The sequence below is a fragment of the Dromaius novaehollandiae genome, chromosome 4, assembly GCF_036370855.1.
Source record: "Dromaius novaehollandiae isolate bDroNov1 chromosome 4, bDroNov1.hap1, whole genome shotgun sequence".
NCBI classification, from domain to species: Eukaryota; Metazoa; Chordata; class Aves; order Casuariiformes; family Dromaiidae; genus Dromaius; species Dromaius novaehollandiae.
The window spans coordinates 14,728,508-14,747,921 of NC_088101.1; the positions used below are offsets into that span (position 1 = coordinate 14,728,508).

Consider the following 19,414-nt stretch of genomic DNA (forward strand, 5'->3'; position numbering starts at 1 on the left):
AGTTGTCTTTATAATCAACAAAATGTCAAGATGATTAATATCCATCCAGTGGAGTGGAGCACTCTATATTCACAGATGATCCAAAAGCTGTATTGAATAATATGACGTTAGCAGGGGACAAAGGTGTTGAAAGATGAACTGCAGCCCTGAATTAAATCAATTATGAGAACCATGGGTTGCAGAAGACCTTGAGGGTAAATTCATAGTTAACTGAAGAACATTGAATAAAGGTATTTCTGAAGAGGCTTCACTCCAAGTTGATATCCCTTTCTGGGAAGGAAAACCTGAAGACAGAATTTGTTACAGGGCTAAGGGAATTGTATAAAAGCCTCCTGACACTGGTTTTGACAGGACAGTCTGCTAACTGGAAAATACCTACAAACAGCATCCAAGTCATTAGTAGTTCTGAAGGTGTGTTATTAATGGTACCTGTCCTCAGATAGAATAGCCAATATGCTAAGCATTAAAACAGTAAAATGCATTTTTTTTTTTTACCTAACTGCTAGCTTAATACTGAAAATTACTTAGGTAAGGAGAGGAAACGACAGGTATACTTCTTTCTCCAGCTGGCAAATGCCTGAACGGTATGGGGCCTACCATCACAAGCATTCAAGCTCCGTGGGTCACCTGGAAATTGCAGGATGTACTTTCACTGAACTGCAGAGCTCTGCATAGAAGCTGCTAAGTATTGGTTTAGAAGAATCCTGTCCTGCTGGCAAGTGTTAATCAGAGTTTCACTGACGTGCAGCAAGACAGGGAGAAAATTACTTTAGCCCCAGATATTTTTTTCCAAACAGTAACGTCTCCATGCAGTCTAGATAATAAGAGAAAATCGTTGCATGGAATATATAAATTAAGTGGCTGGAGAGCTGCACGGCAGAAGACAATACCCACATTAGTGTGGGCCTCTGAGGATGCCTTTAGCAGATACAATAATCCTTACAGAGGGGCCAGTCACTCTATACATACTGTTCTTCCCTTAAAAGAAGTTTTGCAGTTCCCTAGTATGGGTGAGGAAGACCCAGCTGGGTGCATGACTGCATTTTGCCAGGAGAGATGCGCCATTATTTTTAAGTCTTCAGAAGCTTTGGAAGGCAGAAATTTTCTTTGAGCTGTCAGTAGCGCTGGGGAGGCCTGCACTGCCTCCAATACAATACCTAGTGCCAAAGCTCATCTCAAAAATCTTTCTTGCTCTAGATACCATACACTAGTATTGTTGTCCGAAAAGCGGATTCGTTGCCCGGTGTGCAACAAGCCAATAATTACACACTCAGGAGAGACATTTGCTTATTTATTTCAGAGTTGCACAAGCCTGGGTGCTCGGCAGTTTCCCGCAAATCAAGCACCCCCCCCCCCCCCAGCTTTTCAAGTAGCATTTATACAAACAAATTGCCAGATTTACAATTTTCCCTTTTACACTGATTGGTTAGTAATTTCTTCATTCCCCGGGTCCCACCGCTGTCTCTCAAGGTCCTGACGAGGGGGAGATAGTCCAGACCCCTTAATTAACACTGTTTCAACAGTGAGAGGAGGCTTTGCTTCCCAAGGTCCTGGCGCCCAAGCAGGCCTTATTTCAAAGCCTTCACATCCTCCCTTTCGGAGAGCGGGGCACAGGAATGCAGACTGCTTGTAACTCCCTTATCTTTCCAGCCTGCACCAGCTCTGGGGCCCTTTCTTACTGAACTAGGAGCGCGGCCTAAGGCTTCAGCAAATTTAGCTACTCATGCTAAGCAAGTGTGCAGCTACTCATGCTAAGCAAATTTTATCTAAGCAGCTTTTTAGAAAAGAGAGATAGAAGTTATCCAAATCTACCTACTTCAAACATTCTTTCTGAGCTTCTCAGGGTTGTCTTGTAACAGTATGGTATGCCGGTATGCCTCATTACTGTATTTACCTGTGCATGCTTTTTAAAAGCTTTTTCCTCTCAAACTGTTGTAATAATCTGTCCTTGCTTAGTTGCAGGAACCTGTTTTCCTTCTTTCACTGCATAGTCCATGAACGCTTTTTAGGGGAAAACTGGGTCATAGCAACAAGTAATGTGAAAGTCTGCTCACTGAAGCACTCAAAAAAGTGTAACCAAAAATTGAGGTACTACAGCTACCGTGACATCGTTTTTAAAGCCCCCTTTTAAAAAAAAAATGGCCTCAGATAAAATATTAGTAAAGTTCTAGACACTGTAAGCTAAATATTTGATTAGCAGATATTTTTTATAAATAAAATATTAAATATATTGTAATAAAATATTGTGTGCAGTGGGCTATACATCTTTTTCCAGGATGATTGATATTTTATGTTCAGCTACCATTCCTAGACAACAAGTTAGTAGACAGTAAGAGTGAAATCCTAGTGTATCGAATAGCATTGAAACCTGTGAGTTCTCCCCTAATGGAGATAGTGTACATCCTGTGTACATCCTGACTTTTTTTTCTAAACGTAAGTCTTCCAAGAGATCTGTACATACTACTGAAGTAGTGCATCAGCATGTTCATCATCTGTCTGCCAGAAATGGGATATCTCTTTTTATTGTGACTGTTAATATTTTGGGTTTTCTATATGAATATTTTGTTTCCTCTTCCAATTCAGAGCAGAAGATAAGCAATATAATTGCTTTTAAAGGTAATTACTGTAATTGAACATTTAACTGAGGAAAATGGACTCTAACTAATAAAACCTAGAAGGAAACTTCATATTTGTATATTTGTGTATTTACTTAGAGTTGCAAATGCATTAGCACTGACACTGTTCAAGTTTATCACACTGGTTATGCACTTCTGAACCCCCGAGCTCTTCATGGCCCAAATAAATTTTCTGCATTTGTACTTGTTAGCTCATGTTTGCTATACGCCCAATTTTCTTATAGGACAACTTTAAACTAAAGATGAAACTGTGGTGCAAATATCACTATATTTCCGTGTTGTGTAGTTTATTTTCTTTGAGGAATCTCCAAGCCAGCAAATTGCCCAAACTTTGTAGTTATGTCTCTCTACTAGAAGGACATAACAGTATAGTTCTTCATTTGCAGTTGTACCATCAATTTGGGTTTTTTTGGTTGGCTGGTTGGTTGGTTTTTTAGTCTTCAGCAATTTGGTGATTTCATTTGAGTCTCCCCTCTTGGATATTTACCAGAAAAACACACAAAAATATGTGATTGATAATTCTTTTCCAGAAAAGGTGGTTAGATTTACATGAACCCACAAAATTGCTGGGGGGCGGCTCGCAGACTGTCTCAAGGATCTGGGTTTGGCTACAGTCTTAGCTATTTTGGTTCATTTTTATGCACATGAAATTAAGTTACAGTTAGCACTATGGACGTCTCACTAACTCACAGGGTGATAACTACTTTTTTTCCTCCATCCAGCTAATATATGAATTACTGTTGTTCGGCTGATGTGAGAAAAATTCATATGCACGGGAAGGGTGCTTTGCTTTTCCTGAGATGGTCTATTATGCTTTCTTTTTTATCCTAAGATTGAGAGCTCCACAATAAAGCTTCTAAATTGGTATTTCTGTAAAGTTGTTTTGTGTGAGTAAAATTATGACATTTCATAGATGTTCCTTAACTGAAAAAGAAGTGACCTGATAGGAACTTGAATGAAAAGAATTAAAAGAATCAGAAAATAACAAAATGGACTTCTGTACAGGGAGCTATTCACATTTCTATGTAATGTCTTTGGATGCATTAATTTGTTTATACTGCAACTTAGACTATGTTATTAAAAAGATCACACATGACAAAGGAGAATTGAGTTTCATTGCTTGAATGTAATTATCTCACACTGTTTGAAACAGCCTTTTCTTGTCAAGAGCAAAGTAAATGCGTTAAGCCTATTATAACATCTCTTTTGATGTTTTTGTAGGATGTAATAAAAGATGAATGCTCAGTGCTGAAGCTACAGCTGAAGGAGAGAGATGAACTCATAGCCCAACTTCGTGAGGAGCTGGTAAGCAGGAGATGTTTTTTTTCTTCTTCTTCTTCTTTTTGTCATTCATTTACCTGACAATGTCATTCACCAAGACCAATAACTAAATAAATACAGTTTCACACCTGCTGCAGAGTGGCTATCCTAAGGCTATGTTAATCATTCAGATTAACACTGATAACACTGACTGCACATTTCTAGAGACTTGTCAGCCTCTGAAATGGCTGCTATCTAAATGCACTCCTAGTAGAGTTTGTTTTAAAAGATTGTGTTGACAGTTGTCTTGCAGAATCAAAGAGGCATTAATCAGTGGTGAAGGAAGAGCACAGCACTGTATGCTCTGCTCAGCATCTGCCAGAAATCTTGAAGGGCTGTGCACATGTTCTGGTGAATTGCGCGCATTTCTCCCATGAGCTACCTTTCACAGCTACAAAACTGTCTGGTAGAAAATGAAATACTTTTTTTCTCTTAAATAGATGCTCCTCTTAAATAGATGATTTCATAGAATAGATTCATTCAAAAAAAAAAAAAAAAGATAGATATTCTCACATTTACTGAACTTTCCCTTATATTACCTAGCACGGCTTCAGTATTACCATTTTGAGCATAGGTGTATTCCCCAGAGTGAGGCAAAATATGTGATCTATCAATTAGAAAGCCCAAGCCCATAAAATGTTGCACTATTAAGACTGTTCTAAAACAATTTAAAAAATCCATTGTGCTGGAACATGATTAAAACAGTACGCCTTCAATATTCTTAATTGTATAAAAAAATTGAAGGCTGGAGAATTTTCTGCTCCTCTCTTCACAAATAGAAGAGTTGATTAAAAACTGCACAGAGAAAGCATGCAAGTACGCGTTTGGGTCACGACGTTCAGGAAGAAGCTCAGCCTGTGCTTAAGGCTCATGCACTTGGCACTACGGCCCTTAGAGAGGTACAGGCACTTCAGATGTTGTGTAAGCACCCTTCTGGAGGTGGGGTTGTTTCCTTAACCAGAACTTCATTTTCTGATCTAGCTCAGGTGCTTTTTGTGCCTTTTGGTCTCACACCTGGTGGCCAGGTCAAAACTGGGGCAGAATGAATTCAGGCCCACTCATCCAAACCGGAGAGAAGTTTGCTAAGCTGGCTGGGCAGTGGCGGGCTCCTCTCAGAGATCAGAAGGGTTCTCAAGCGCAGCTAGCCATCACCGTGGCAAAGTTACACTGCACGTCTTTCTTACTAACCAAAAATACCGGTATATTTTTACATCAGCAGCCATAACTAAATCTCAGTTTGCACGGGGAAAGTGTAGTGCTGCTCACTGATGAAAGATGCCTTTGCTGTGTTAACATCTGCAAAATAAACACAGGCCGTCAATATTCTTTGTTTCGTATTTGGCTGCGTTAATAAATGACGTATTATGTAATTATTATCTAGCATTAAATGACAAAATGGGATACAGGGAACATTGAGCTCCTGCTCACTCCTGGAGCATTAATTTTATATCAGCCTCGTTCCAAACATATGCTATTAACTGGTTGACAACTTTGTCACTAAAATTATCCTGTATTCATACAGTGAGCTGTAGCTCATTTGCTGTTGACTGTTGTCAGAGTTCATCTGTGCCTATGTCAGCTGCAGAAAAAGTCACACAGGCAATTTGGTGTTTGTATTTCTTAATAGGCAGAAAAGTCTGTTGTCATAGGGTCCTAAAATAAGGCTTTCCGGAAGAGTTAAAATGAGTGTCATGGATTAAAACTGACTTCAGTACTGACACTCTAGGACTTGTTAAAAAGAGTACAGGTAGGGTTCTTGAGACCACATTTAGTCATTTTAAATTAAGTTTTGGAAGGACTCAGCGTATCGCTCTTACTCCTGTTGAGCCAGATAAAGCAAGAGAGGGAGACTAACAACACAGAAGCTAGATGGAGGCTATGAACCTTACTAAAAAAAAATGTAGTGAGTGTGCACTGGGGAGAAAAAAAAAGAAAAAAAGAACATTGTGTGTCAGGTGCATAAGTACGGCATTAGCACCCAGGCTTTGGGTTGCTATATATATATACATTTTTTAACTCTGTTGTGTACCTATTGCTATACTACTTTGTAAATGTTCGGGATTTTGTTGCTGTGGCATGGGTTTTTTCTTTTTTTCTTTGTTACCAGCTGCAGCAGCAGCTGCCAGACGCCCCTCTTCTTCCCCTAATGCCCATGGCGGCCCCGCCTGCCCGCCTCCCGCCCGCGGCGCGTGCTCGCCCCTCGACCGTTAGGCGGCGCGTGCTCCCCCCCTTCCCCGGCGCGTGCTCGCCCCTCGACCGTTAGGCGGCGCGTGCTCCCCCCCTTCCCCGGCGCGTGCTCGCCCCTCGACCGTTAGGCGGCGCGTGCTCCCCCCCCTTCCCCGGCGCGTGCTCGCTCCTCGACCGTTAGGCAGCGCGTGCCGCAGCGCCCCTAACGGCATTTTCCTCTGCGGTCCTTGCCTGCTGTGTTTGCGGCTGAGGTACTTCTGGGCAGCTGCGTGCTGCGGGGCTGCCCAGGGAAAGTGAGTTCTCTCTTTAGAGCCGCTATAAGTAAAGGAGGCTTAAAATAATGGCTGAAAAGCGCAGTTAATTTTTTTTCTTTGCTTCTGTGATATTGGAGAAATACTGATGCAAAATGCATGTTTTAATAATTTGCAAGTCTGAACAGCGGTGTTTATATATTCATGAGGTGGTCAATGTTAAGTGTGTGAATGCTTAAAGCAAATCAGTGGAACTATAGTTTCTGGCCGATAAACTGTCTTGGAAACTAGCTGTGGTATGTTACAGACGTGGTACTTGTTAGGTAACTTCCTCTTTTATTCTTGAATCTTGGGCCAATATGTGGTTGCTGTCTCTTTGAATATGGTAATTTAATAGTTGCAAATACAGCTTGCCTGTTTTAAAATCTTTACATTGTGATGTAAAGATCAGAGATAGAATTTTAACATGATAATCAGTTTGGGTCAGTTTCGTAATTTGTGGAAGGTGTATGTGAAAATTTGTGCTTTCCTCCTGGTCTTTAAGTTGGTTACTTGCATGTAGATAGGAAACACCTGGTTAATTAGTCTTTCTCCAGGGCTCTGCAGGTAGTCTAAAGTGAACTTTAGGTGAACTTTAGCTCTTTAGGGGATTTGTTTCCTCTGTTGCTCTAGTGCAGAGCACCTGCAGCTCTTCCTTCTCTTAATTGCTTTGTAGCTCTTAAAGGGAGGAAGGGGGAAACTCCCTATTTGAGGACTGAAAATTGAGAGAGTTGGATGCTCAGCTATGAGGCCTGGGTAGAAAAGGCAAAATGCAAGGAGACTTCACCTACCTTTGAGCAAGCAAAGAAAAACAGGGGAAAAATGGTAAGGAATTATTTTTGTATTTTAATGAAAACTATTGCATTGATACCCTTAGTAACAAAAACTGCCTGTTTTCTTTGGAGAAATAAAGTACAGGTAGATGGAGCAGTGGAACTACTTTCTCTATTACCTGACTGTTTCCTGAAAAATATGAGTTTCAGAAATTGGCAGAGAGTTTGTCCTCCAGGATGTCTGGTATCCAGAACTGCTCTAAAGCTACTTGAAAGTGGAGAACTTCAGCAGGAACTGAAAGTTTGAGTTCAAATATCCCATTGGGTGCTTTAACATATAGGCTGCTGATTACTCTGGGACAAGTATCACTTCCTCTCCTGTACTCCTTGGTTTAAAAAAAAAAAAACAAAAAAAACCAAAAAAAAACCCCACCACTTTTCCAGAAAATTAAGGAAACAAAATGAGTCCATTACACAATGTTTGCTAAAAGGAGTCATTCTCTTGTGCTTGTTTTGTCCCCCCCACCCAACAAATAAAATAAATCTGTTTTGATTAGGCAGAGAAAGATATTTGAAGTCTGAACCATCTCCTACCCAGGTTTGCCCTAAAACAGCTTCTGTTTATGTTTTTAAATCTTTTTCACTGTGGTGTGACTACTAAAACTACTTCAAGTAGCAAATATTTTCGTAGTGACAAAAATAACTGAGCAGTGCCTGCAGTAACATTTGTTCTGCTGCTGTCATTGGTACAGCTACATTAATACTGAAAAATGAGTGTTAACAACATTATTCTGTCGGCCCTGATGTACTTGCATAACTTCAGTCAGGTGTGCTGTCCCACTGAAATGAAAAATATAGTGAGGCATTTTTGGTGTATTCTGAGTAAAAGTTAAGTAATGAATTGCCCTTATAGCACAGCTGTGGGAGATTTTTCTGTTGTGAAAGTGGTTGTTCATCAAACTTCTTAGTAGTTTGGGGTTTTTTTTTTTTTCTTTCCTGTTTATGGGCTAGCTAGGTACAGTGCTGGCCAAGAGACCTTTACCTCAAGCTGTGGAAGTAAATGCTTTAAAACGACATGTTCTGGAATCAGCTTGTCAAAAAATAACCAAGATATTTTTTATCTGTTTTATCTTTGTGAATCACACAGAAGTTCCACCTCCTTGTCCAAAACCTATGTTAAATCATTTTTACAAAATTACAACTTGGGAATCCCTGGAGGGCAGAAAGATGGCAAGCTTAGCTCTTCTGTAGGTTGATTTTACTAATATGCAATTAGCCAATTGCTGCTGTTCTTAAGTATCATGAAGACAAGTACTTGCTCTCTAGCCTTGTAGTGTAACTGCCTGAGATGTGCTTGAATCGTGCTGATGAACTGTTTATGAAAGACACTTGGGTTAAGTATGAAAATCGCCTTGAAATGTAGTTATGCCGATATAGATTCCTTGAAATGTACATTCCTAGAATCATAGTTTGTGGGGGTTTTTTTATCATTGTTGTCACAGGCCAGGAGTGAGATTTGGAAAAATAAATAAATAAGCTCATGATAAATACCATTTCTGGAATTGATAGGAAAAAGAGGAATGTTGATTAGTCCAGCTTCTTTTCCAAATTCAAAAAAGCATGTGCTTGAAACCTAAAAAAAAAAATAAAGTAACTTCTATTTGAAAAAAAGATAATCCTTAAGCAAAAGAAGTATATTCTAGTTTTATCTTTACACTAATTCCCCACTTATTGTGCACTTTAGTGTTTTGTGATACTATTTCATGTTGGCTATTTTATGGTGGGATATATGTAGACCCGTGGATGATTTACATAAGAACAAACAGTTGTAAGTACTTTCAAATCCTCTTTCTTCCGCATATTTAGGAAACATTAAGAGCAGAAAAGAAATAGATTAGGCGTACTTAAACATTATTAAAGTGTCGGGCTTCTTTCCCCCTTTTTACAAGAGAATTAATTGCGTGTATTCCAGAGAAGGCTTATCTTGGCTGTAATTACTCTTGGAATCAGTTGCACAAGACAGATGTAGAGGGTTGAAGTGGCAATATCCTATGATACACAATGGGGATTAGCCTCCAATTCCTTGTGTACTCCAGTCTCTACATGAGAAGCTGTCAGTAAGATAGAATCTTTAATATTCCTTGCTACTTGTGGAGGTGATTCTGCATATTAGTTTAAGTCCTTATCACAAACCATTGTCATATTGCAGTGTTTGGCATAGGTAAATGATTATGTCATTGGTATAAAATAGTCTTCCTAGTCTCACTCAAGTGAGTAGCACTACAGAAATGAGCAAATTTGAAATACAAAATATGTCCTAAGCTTCCCTTGAGACACAGTGCTCAGGTTAAGATTCCTTTAATAATAAAGCATCACATATGCTTGTCTTCTGCCAAAGTGTCACTTGTGGATTGCTGGCTTCATGAGACATGCAGCATTTCACAGACAGGTCTTTTAGTAAATGCAGGCAAATATGATCTGGCTTTACTTTGAAATCTCTATGAACTTCAGTTCTTGTGTGGAAGACAGAAAGTAGGTCTGAATTTCACTTTTTTTAAAAAAAAAACAACTTGAATTAACTAGATTTTAATTTTAATGAGAATATAAAAATACTGATTTTAGGACAAATGGAAATAGCACATTTTGGGGTGGGAAGGAAGACTTTGTACTCTTCAGTTCATCAGCTTTGAAGATTCTTTCTCCTGAAAGGAGAAAGTTGTATGCTTTTCAACTGACGTGAATTTTAGAGATTCAAATTTCACTTTAAACATGTGATGAATGGTAGATGACACTAGATGCTGCTATATAGGGAATATAGTGTTTATCTTGTGCTATGACTGTGTCATGGTCTAACTAGAGCTTTGATAGTGTTCTCTGAGCTCTGTAGAAGTAAACTGATGTACATCACCTGAGCGGCTGGCCAGAGCAATTAACACATAGGACTTGCACATGGAGTTTTGGTGATGCAAAACAGGATTTACACCTATGCTTACTGGGTAATTTAGGTAAAGGAAAACTTGCTTTTTTCTTTTTTTTTTTTTTTTTATAAATGTTACAACTAAAGGATATGAAGAAGGCAGCGAAGAGCCAGTGTGATATTTTTTTTTTTTGGTAGGGTTTTGTTTGCTAAAATTCCTTTTATTTAATTTTTTTATTCAGCATGTTATACATGTATGCATCTTGGTGGTTACTCTCCACTCCAGAATTACTGACCTTTTGGTGCCAAAGATGACTGTAGAGGAAATGTTCTCTGAAAGGATGGAAACTTGCTGTTGTTTGATCTGGCCCTGTGTTCTTGATTTTTTTGGATAAATGCTCAAAGCAGTAGTGAGAGTTTGGCTTGTATGAGAGTGAGTACAAGATAGGACCTTCTGCTAGTATCATCTAGCCACGTGCTGTTATTGCATTAGTTGCTAAAAAAAAGACACACGTGTTAGAAAGCTTGTTGTGCTTCTCAAGGTCAGCAGTTTAACTTGTATGACATAACAGCTTCAGTATGTTGCTAAAGGCATCTTTGTGAAACACTTTTATTGTAGCCATCTGATGTACATGAGTTCCAGATTAATAACTGCTTTATCCTCAGTTCTGCACAGCAATGGTTAATGAATCAATTGGTACCGTTGTTTCTTCCAATAATTACTTCTCCGTTTGGGGAAATGTGTGTACTTTGGAAGATATAGGATGTCCATCAGTGTAATTCACTAGAGAGCTAATAAAAGAATACTCTTCGCCCCCCCCCCCCTTTTTTTTTTTAAGCTATGGCTTAGTGGCTTGCCCAGTTTTCCTTGCCATACCTGGGTGTGATTCATGGATCTGTCTGAGCATACACATTGGTATAGCAAACATATTAAAATGAAGAATCATCTGTGCTTTAATAACAAAATATCTTTTTTTGTTTATGTTCCAGTAAAGTTCTATAGGGAAACAACATTATGTAACTGTTTTTGTCCTTAACATTTGTATAATGTAGCTGAATATTTTTCCTTCATGCGTGGTATATTCTAAAATAAAGTATTTTTATGTCCATAAATGAGACCTGTCCACTAAGGAGGATTCTTGGGATGAAAAATAGTAAACTTCTGTTTGAAAGTACTTTGATGCAAGGACTATGAAACTCTTCTTAAGCCATTGAAAACTTGAACAGCAATTTCTGTCCTTTCCTAAATATGGAACCTAGCAAGAAATAAAGTGTGTTTGAGTATTCTTTGGACCTTTTTAATACTGCTTCACAGAAGCTGACTTCATAAAATCTCTCCAAATGTTGCATGTTTTTCTGTCATTTTCTTGTTATTTCATTGTAGTTTCTATTTAAGGAATGAGACATTTTTCTGTTGTTTGAGGCACAAGAGATTTAAAGAGTTTCATTTAACCAGTGCTTTCTCACTGAAGATGCTTTCTATTCTATGACATCATGAATGCTGCGTGCTTCAAAAGGTGCTCAAATGCCTCTTCAAGTACTTTGTTTTCTTTGCAGCAAGCTTTGCAGTGCTTTTAGGTAGTTTTGGAGCTACATGGGCATAGAGTTTTAGTGTAACTTATAAAGCAAGTTGTAACTGTCGTATACCTGATGCATCTGTGTAAAGAATGCGCTCTGAAATTATGCCTATATTTGTGTTGCTACTTTCAGGTTTTGGATAGCAAAAAATGTATTTTACATAGTTATTTTAAGTTCATTTGGGCTGGAGACCAGGTAGTGTGTGGGGAGAGATGGAGTGAGGAAAATCTTCCCATGCTTGGGAAAAGTGAATTAGTACAGTGAAATACTATTGATCATTTGGATCTGAGTAGATAGTAAACATCTTGGGTAGCCTGTGTTGTTTTTACTAGGTTGAGAGAGAAGAATGGTGAAGTTAGATATCTACTGGAAGCAGTGCCCTTTATTTTCAAAAACTTAGATAAAATCCTGTTTTCTTTACCATTGTAGAAATTTAACAGCAATAAATGGTTTTTGTTGACAGTTACAAGCCTCTTTCTTCCAGCCACCTCTCTAAGTGCTCCACCTCTGAAGTTTTGGGGCTTTTTCCGGCTATTTTCATTTTCCACATCCTTCTTTCTTTTGCGGTATTGGTCCCTTTTCTTTTCTGCACAAACCAGCAGTTTTCATTTCATTGTCTCCTGTTTGTTTCAACCAGTGTTGGAGAAATTGGACTTCAATGCCTGTTTCTGTCTTGGGTGGAGGCTGCTGTTATTTTCAAGCTCGGTTACCCTGACTGATGTTCAGCTGTAATATCTTCAAATCTTGCTGAGCTTTCACACATGTCCCAGTATGACAAGGAAAGGGAATGGATTCTGATTGTGACAAAGCTTTCATAAATAACCTGATTATTATCCTATTTTTATACCAGGCATCTGGTGAGGTAGGCAGTGGTTTACAGAAATGCTTCATCACACTTAAGGAAGGAAGCAGGTGACTGAAAAGCTGTAGTATGTTCCTGCTGAGTAATGGAAAATTTATAATATCAGATATCACTGAAAAATAGCATGTGACAAGTGTCCTAGCAGAAAGCTAGCTTTCAAATTTGTATTTTCATTGGTAAAATCTTTGAAAGAAAAATTTGCTTAAATAAACTTTCATATTTTAGCTCCTTGGGTAATTGAACTCGATGAGCTTTTTATACCCCTCTGTCTTGATTTAAAAGAAGATAAGAATGTAGTATGTGGTCATAACAGAAAATCCTATTAAAGAACAGTGATCTTATTGACTTCTAACCACGGATTACATTTAAATTACAAGGAGAAGAAAATAAGCTGCTGGTTAATACTTTAATTAATAGAATCTCACGTGTTATGCATTTGTTTGTTTTTTTTCCTGGTATATTAAATTCTGACCTTTTTTTATTAGGTTGCTCTGTATGGCTAGTAAAATAAAAAGCAGTAAACTGTTGCTTAGGAGTCTGTTCAGCTCAGAATATAGAGTGAAAATGTAGCTTTTTTTTTTTGCAGAGACATTGTTTATGAATTATTCACTGTATTTGAAATGTACTTAACATATTTCAGATTTTTCTAGCAATAATGCAAGACATTCATCTTACATTTTCCAATTTGACTTACAGATGATATTGTTTTTCTTAAAGGGTGCTCTCATGATTTAACAGAAGACTAATGTGGTTTGCAGGCTGTAGTGTTTATTCTTGTATTCACCTATTATCAACACAGGGCTTTATAAAACCAGGCTTTATCACAATATAATAATTTATTCCAGCTTACAAATGACTTTTACTGAGCAATGATAGGTGGGTGGTAGGACACTATAGTATGGTTTCAGGAATAACAGTGTAGGTACTGTACTAGCAGTATGAGGATGAGAAGGAAGAAAAATAAGCTATCTTTATGTAAACTTGTTTTGGTGCGTTTGGTGTGCTGCTGGAGGAACTCAGGCTAATAGTCTGGAAAAATAAAAAGTGGTACGATTAAAGGATGATCTAAAGCAGCAGGAGAGCTTGTTTTGCTGTTCAGCTGAACTGAGTATGTATCATAATACTTCCAAGAACAGGGTGATTCTGAAGGAAGGTTTGTGTACAGAGGACTGAGGATTTTCAGATTGTCCTTAAAGCTACCTTTTAAGATGACTGCAAATATAGATGCACTTTGTCTGCTTACAGAACTTGCCATGAGAATGATCCCTCCTTACTTAGCCAATATGAATAAACTAGATTAGATAAATCTCTGGCATTTTGTGGCGTTTCCGTTGTTGCATCTTGTTTAATTCATGGAAGTAGAATTCCGTCCCTAAGGGGCAGAGAAGTTTGCCTTTTTTTTTCTCCCTCCAGTTTAGAACCACTAGGTTGAACCACATCAACTCCTTTCTTTCTTCCCTGCAGTGGCTTATTAAGACAACTTCCCTAGTACTATTCGATCTTTATTTGTCAAATCGGAATTAATAATGTGCATCCATTTCTCTCTCTCTCTCTCTCTTTTTTTTTTTTTTTTTTTTTTTACCTCTTAAACCTAAAATTCTGGGACCATTTTGCCTAGCCAGCAGAATTTAAGAAATATCCAACAAGAGAGCTTGTTTGCATGCATTGTTATTACTGGAGCACTTTGAGACCCAAAATCTCAAGTTCTGCACAATCAAATTAGAAAAGTAAATGTGTGAGAGAGACTGAGAGACTAACCATTAAGGCTTACATCTAATTAAGCTGGAAAGGGGAAAATGAACATATCACATGGAGAATCTGGAAGCTAAATATCTCATGCATGTCTGATTATCTGTTTGTCTGCATAGAGAGGAAGACCTCTAAAAGAGTGGCAAAGTCGTGGTTCTGTCTTAAGTAATTCTTATAACTGGCTGTGAAACGAGGCTTGAGCCTCATTTAATTTTACAGATGGTCAAGTGAAAGCTTATAGATGCTAGGCTAAGGAGTTAAATGACTTGTCAGCACCTGTCTAGACTTCCGTAGAGATGCCTGGAAATGGTGGTCAGTTGTTTGATTCTTCCTGTAAGAGTTGGAGGTAGCCAATGGATGGAACTTCCCAGTGCTTTGGAAGAAGTGGTATATAGAAGTAAAAACACTATGACCCTTTGTTTTTCCTTCACTTCTCTTGCATATTTTGTTCTATCTGTTGTTTTGACAAAGTATTGTTTGTTGGTAAGTTTGTTGACATGGAAAGCAAACTGGATTGCAGTTCTGCCTGTGAAAGATCAGTGCTCAATCATGAATACTTCAAGCTTGGGCTATTCTAGCCTTTCCCATGCACTGTTTGCTCGCTTACTGTGTTCAGATAAACATGAATCCCTGTCGAAAACTTACTAAGATACATAAGAGCAGTTGCAGAACATACTAATTAGAAACTTATTAATTCTCACTTCTTCCAGCAGGTTTACATATTGAAGTTTAAAGTCTAAATCATTTGGTGTTCATTTTTTTCACCTCTCTGTCATCCCATTAATAATTGGAACATTGTATGGTCACTAATGTGCTGTGTTAGCACAGAGTCTGGAAGTAGCATTTCAAAAGGTGCTAAAAGTCATAATGCAAATAAAAGCTGTGGGGGGCCTGCTAGGCAAGCTTCTCAATATACATTTGCATTTAAGGAGAAGAATGAACTATTCAGTGAGGCCACTAAGCTCTAGTCAAGTCTTTTCATAATCACAGGTTGTATGTTTTAATTAAAAAAAAAAAAAAAAAAAAAAGTCATGGTACTTCTGGTCAGGTGTTGCAGACCTTTTCTGCAGAAAAACTGTAAACTGCAGCCTTTCCTACTGAAGCATGCGCCTAAAATTCTTATCTGCGTACTTGTCTCAGTTTTACCTGTATTCCTAATTCGTTCACATATGATTCTTATACTCCTACAAGAAGCTTGATCAAGTCATTCTGTCTTTTTATTCCTCCATTGGCTTTCTCCTTATTACCTTCCTATCAGTGAATATGAAAATTAACTTTTTTTTGGCAGCCATCTTTGCACTGGTGCAGTTTTGTTTCTTGTGCTGTTCTGCAGACTGGGAGGAATCTGTAAACATCTGGAAAGCCTCTTCTTTCAAGTACCTCCTTAAAACTTACTTGTGCAGCAAGAACTATAAGAACTTGTCAGTTTGTAGGCTGATGATAAAATATTGCTCAGCATGCGTGCCGGTATTGGTTAACTTTTTGGCGTTGATTGATAGGAACAGACTGCAGTGTTAGGGTCTTCTTGAACAAAAGCAAGTAACTTAAGATAATGGGTAGTTTAGGTTAGAAGCATCTCTGGGAGTCCTCTAATCATACCTCCTGCAAAGTTAGGCCGGGTTGTTCAGGGCCTTATCTAGCCATGTATTGAAATAACCCAAGGATGGAAACTCTACAGCCTCCTTAGATTACTTGATTAACCAGTCTTATTGAGAAGAACTTTTTCCTTAGGTCCAGTTGTATTTCCAATTTGTGCTGTTGCTCTTTGTGCACATCTGAGAATGATCTTCTCTATCCCCTGTTAGGTAGTGGAAGACTGCAGTTAGATTCACCTTTACCTTCTCTGTTCCAGACTACCCAAACCCTGTTTCCTTAGCCTCTCCTTATGTCTCCAGTGCTCTTACTATCTTGGTGACCTGTTGCTGCACTCTACAGTTTGCATCCCTCTTTTGTACTGGGGACCCTAAAACAATGCATGTTATTTCCAGATGCCACCTCACCAGTGCTGTGTAGAGTGGAAAAACACTTCAATCGGTCTGCTGGATATGTTCTTGGCAATGCAACCCTGCACACAATAAAACTTCATCATGGCACACTGACTCCTGTTTGACTTGTCTACCAGGACCTCCCAGATTTTTGCAGAGCTGCTGCCCAGGCATTCAGCCTGAGGCTGGACTGATTCAGGGGCATTTCCATCCTAGGTGCAGGACTTTACATTTGTCATGAGGTTCCTGTTGGCATAATTCTCCGGTCTGTTGAAATTCCTTTGAAGAGCAGCAGTGCCCTCCACTGTATCAGCCAACAGCCCAATATGGTGTCATCTGCAAAATTGCTGAAGGTGTGTTCTGTCTTTCAGTCCAGGTCACTGATGAATTTACAAGTTAATATTTCTTTGCTCTGCCGTTGTTACATGCTGCCGTGCATTATATAGATTGAAAACTCCTAGGGCAGGAACTGTCCCTTCTCTTTTCAGTGTCCGGTCTGAGACTCTGATTGTAAATCACAGGTTGTATTATTTATGTATATTACTGTATTTTAAGAAATTTTGTGCTTATCAAAAATATGATCCGTCTGTCATCTTTCACATGGACGTTATCCAAAAACCTAGCCATTTATCAGGCTCCTAGCATGTCTTGTAATGATATCTGATGTCAAGGTGTTACTCAGGAACTTACTGTTTAAAAAACTGTGAAATCTGGATTCAGACCTGAACAGGGCATTGGAACCATGTAGGTTGGGTTGCCGGATAATATTTTCCTATTAATGGTTAAGGTGCAGATAATGCTTTGCCATCTGGGAAGGATGCCAACAATCCAGATTAATGTGCTCTTACGCTTAGTTCTGAGACTGAGGCATTAACATCTCTTAGAAACTGTCATCGCAAACAAAACCTTTTCTACTGGTTGCTCTAGTGTTTGCTTCTCTAGATTCATTTACTTAAGCTGAAACCCAGGAAAAGAATGAAGGTTCAAGACAAACCTGTGTTCTTCTGTGCATACTGCTTTCTCTGTGGAGAAGTGTAAAAGTACAGCATGTTATGGTTATTAGATACACTGTTCAGTAAAATAGTGTAAAGGTCTTCTATTCTGCTGTTAAAGTCTGTTTGGGAATACAAAAAGCGGTAATAGTATGGGGCTTATTCTTTCAAGCAAACAAGTTCAACCTTAAGATCTGCTTTAAAAAACACCTTATGAAACGATCATCAGAATAAATCTGAGTAAAGAATAAATCCGAGTGAAAAGAGATTAAATCATGAGAACAGATTTCTACTTCAATTAAGTATGTTTCAGTTACATTGCTTTGGTATTTGTGCAAATTTTAATTACAACTGTATTTTTAGCTTTACTTAGCCATCCAGAGGCCTTTGGGAAGGCATAACTATAGATAAAAATCGTCTTGTTGATCAAGTGTCAAGCCTCTAGAACATGCGGCCTGATTCTCACTGAATAACATTGCTGGCATGGCAGTGTCATTTAAGAAAGTGTGTGTGTATTTCTGCAAAACTCACTTTTAACCGTGGAGCAAAAATACTTATGAAATATAGTTACACCAAGGCTTTATGCTACCTAAGTTATATCCACAAAATATGTATATTTTTTCCCCTCACACTAGCTATTTCCCCAAGGGGAAAGTTTCTCAAAGTAGTTACATTGGTATATATCTACTAGCAAATACACTGTAGTGTGTTCAAGTGTTTATTTTGTCATACTTTCAATGTTTTTTATGCTTGTGTACTTTTCCTCATGAAATTCTGCAGTCCCTGACCCTACACATACTGTTTACACTTCACTGTGTTTCTTCAGTGATGGAAATGGTGTCTTAATTTTGCTTTCTTGCGCATTTTCTGTATTGCTTTAATGGTATGACTGAGTCCTGGACTGAAACTTATAACCTGCCATGGAAGAGTTGAGTTCAGCTTGCTCATTTAATCTTTCCTTAGGTTGTTTAGGCTATAATAAGGGTGCATGTTAATGACAAAGGATGGTCTGGTCATGTAGACACCTGTCCAGTAGGAGCAAAATTCAGCTTGTTCTCCATAGGTCACTGAACATCTAACAGAGAGTAATAGCTTTGTGACATGCTGTGGACTTGACCTGGATTTGATTTGCTGACCTACAGGTGAAATACTCTGGTGTTTCTGCTTTCTGGTATTCTCCCTCTAAAAGTGTGAGAAACTTAAAAATGAAGAAGTTGTGTGGATAGGTGTGGTTTTTGTTTGTTTGGTGGTTATTTTTTAGTCTAAAAAGATTGAGCAAGGAATTTAACAGAATATTTCCAATGAATTCTAGTTTGAGGATGAACTTTACAAATGAATATTTGAACAGGGCACACTTTTTATATCTATATCTATCTGCGTGTGTGTACATACACACAATACATGATATATATATTGTACATGTATTTAAACAGTGTGTATATGTATGTGTGTGTGTATATGTATGTGTGTGTGTATGCATGTGCGCACACACACAGAGATATATATATATATATGTATATATATAGTGGCAATGGCCTTTGGATAAAATTGCAGGGATACGTATCAGGAGGTGTGATTCCAGAACTGAGAATCTAGCTTTGCCTCTGCTTAATTGACTCTTCAGGTATGCCTGTGTAGTTGCAGTATGCAAAGTAGGGTATATTTGGAAGAACAGGACATTAAGAAAGTAAATGTGTGGAAAATATTTTTCAGATCATGGGCATGTGATGTACATTCAAGTAGATGAAATAATAAAAAAAATAAGGGGGAGGAAGGGGAGGCCCTATTAATGCAGTTATTTTCAGAACTGTCAGAGCATGATTCCAGTTCAGAGTTTCTCTGTGGCGTGTGACTGTGTAGTTCAGGTGAAAAGCACACTTAAGTTGACACAAAGTGCACAAACTAGATGTTTCTGTGCTTCATCATGATGAAAACAGGATGAAGTTACTCTTCTTTTCCCAATAAGACACTGTAAGCTGATGTGATGGTTCATTTTCCAAAACAGAATTGTTCTCGTTATTGTTTTTCTGCAGCTTTGACTGAAAAGCTTTTTAGTGTGTGTGTGGGGAGTTTGTTTTGGTTTGGTTTTTTGCTTTTTATGAATGGGTTTGTCTCACTGTTAAAA

The 19,414-nt window shown here is 38.3% G+C and overlaps 1 protein-coding gene across 2 annotated transcripts in view; it reads left to right on the forward strand.

Annotated features, from left to right (window-relative positions):
• CCSER1 (coiled-coil serine rich protein 1) overlaps positions 1-19,414 on the forward strand; it is a 712,792-nt gene that overhangs the window by 375,053 nt on the left and 318,325 nt on the right. For both annotated transcript variants that reach the window (XM_026101188.2, XM_026101190.2), the window contains exon 8: positions 3,858-3,941. In XM_026101188.2, the coding sequence (XP_025956973.2) occupies positions 3,858-3,941 (84 nt within the window). The remainder of the gene's footprint in view (positions 1-3,857; positions 3,942-19,414) is intronic.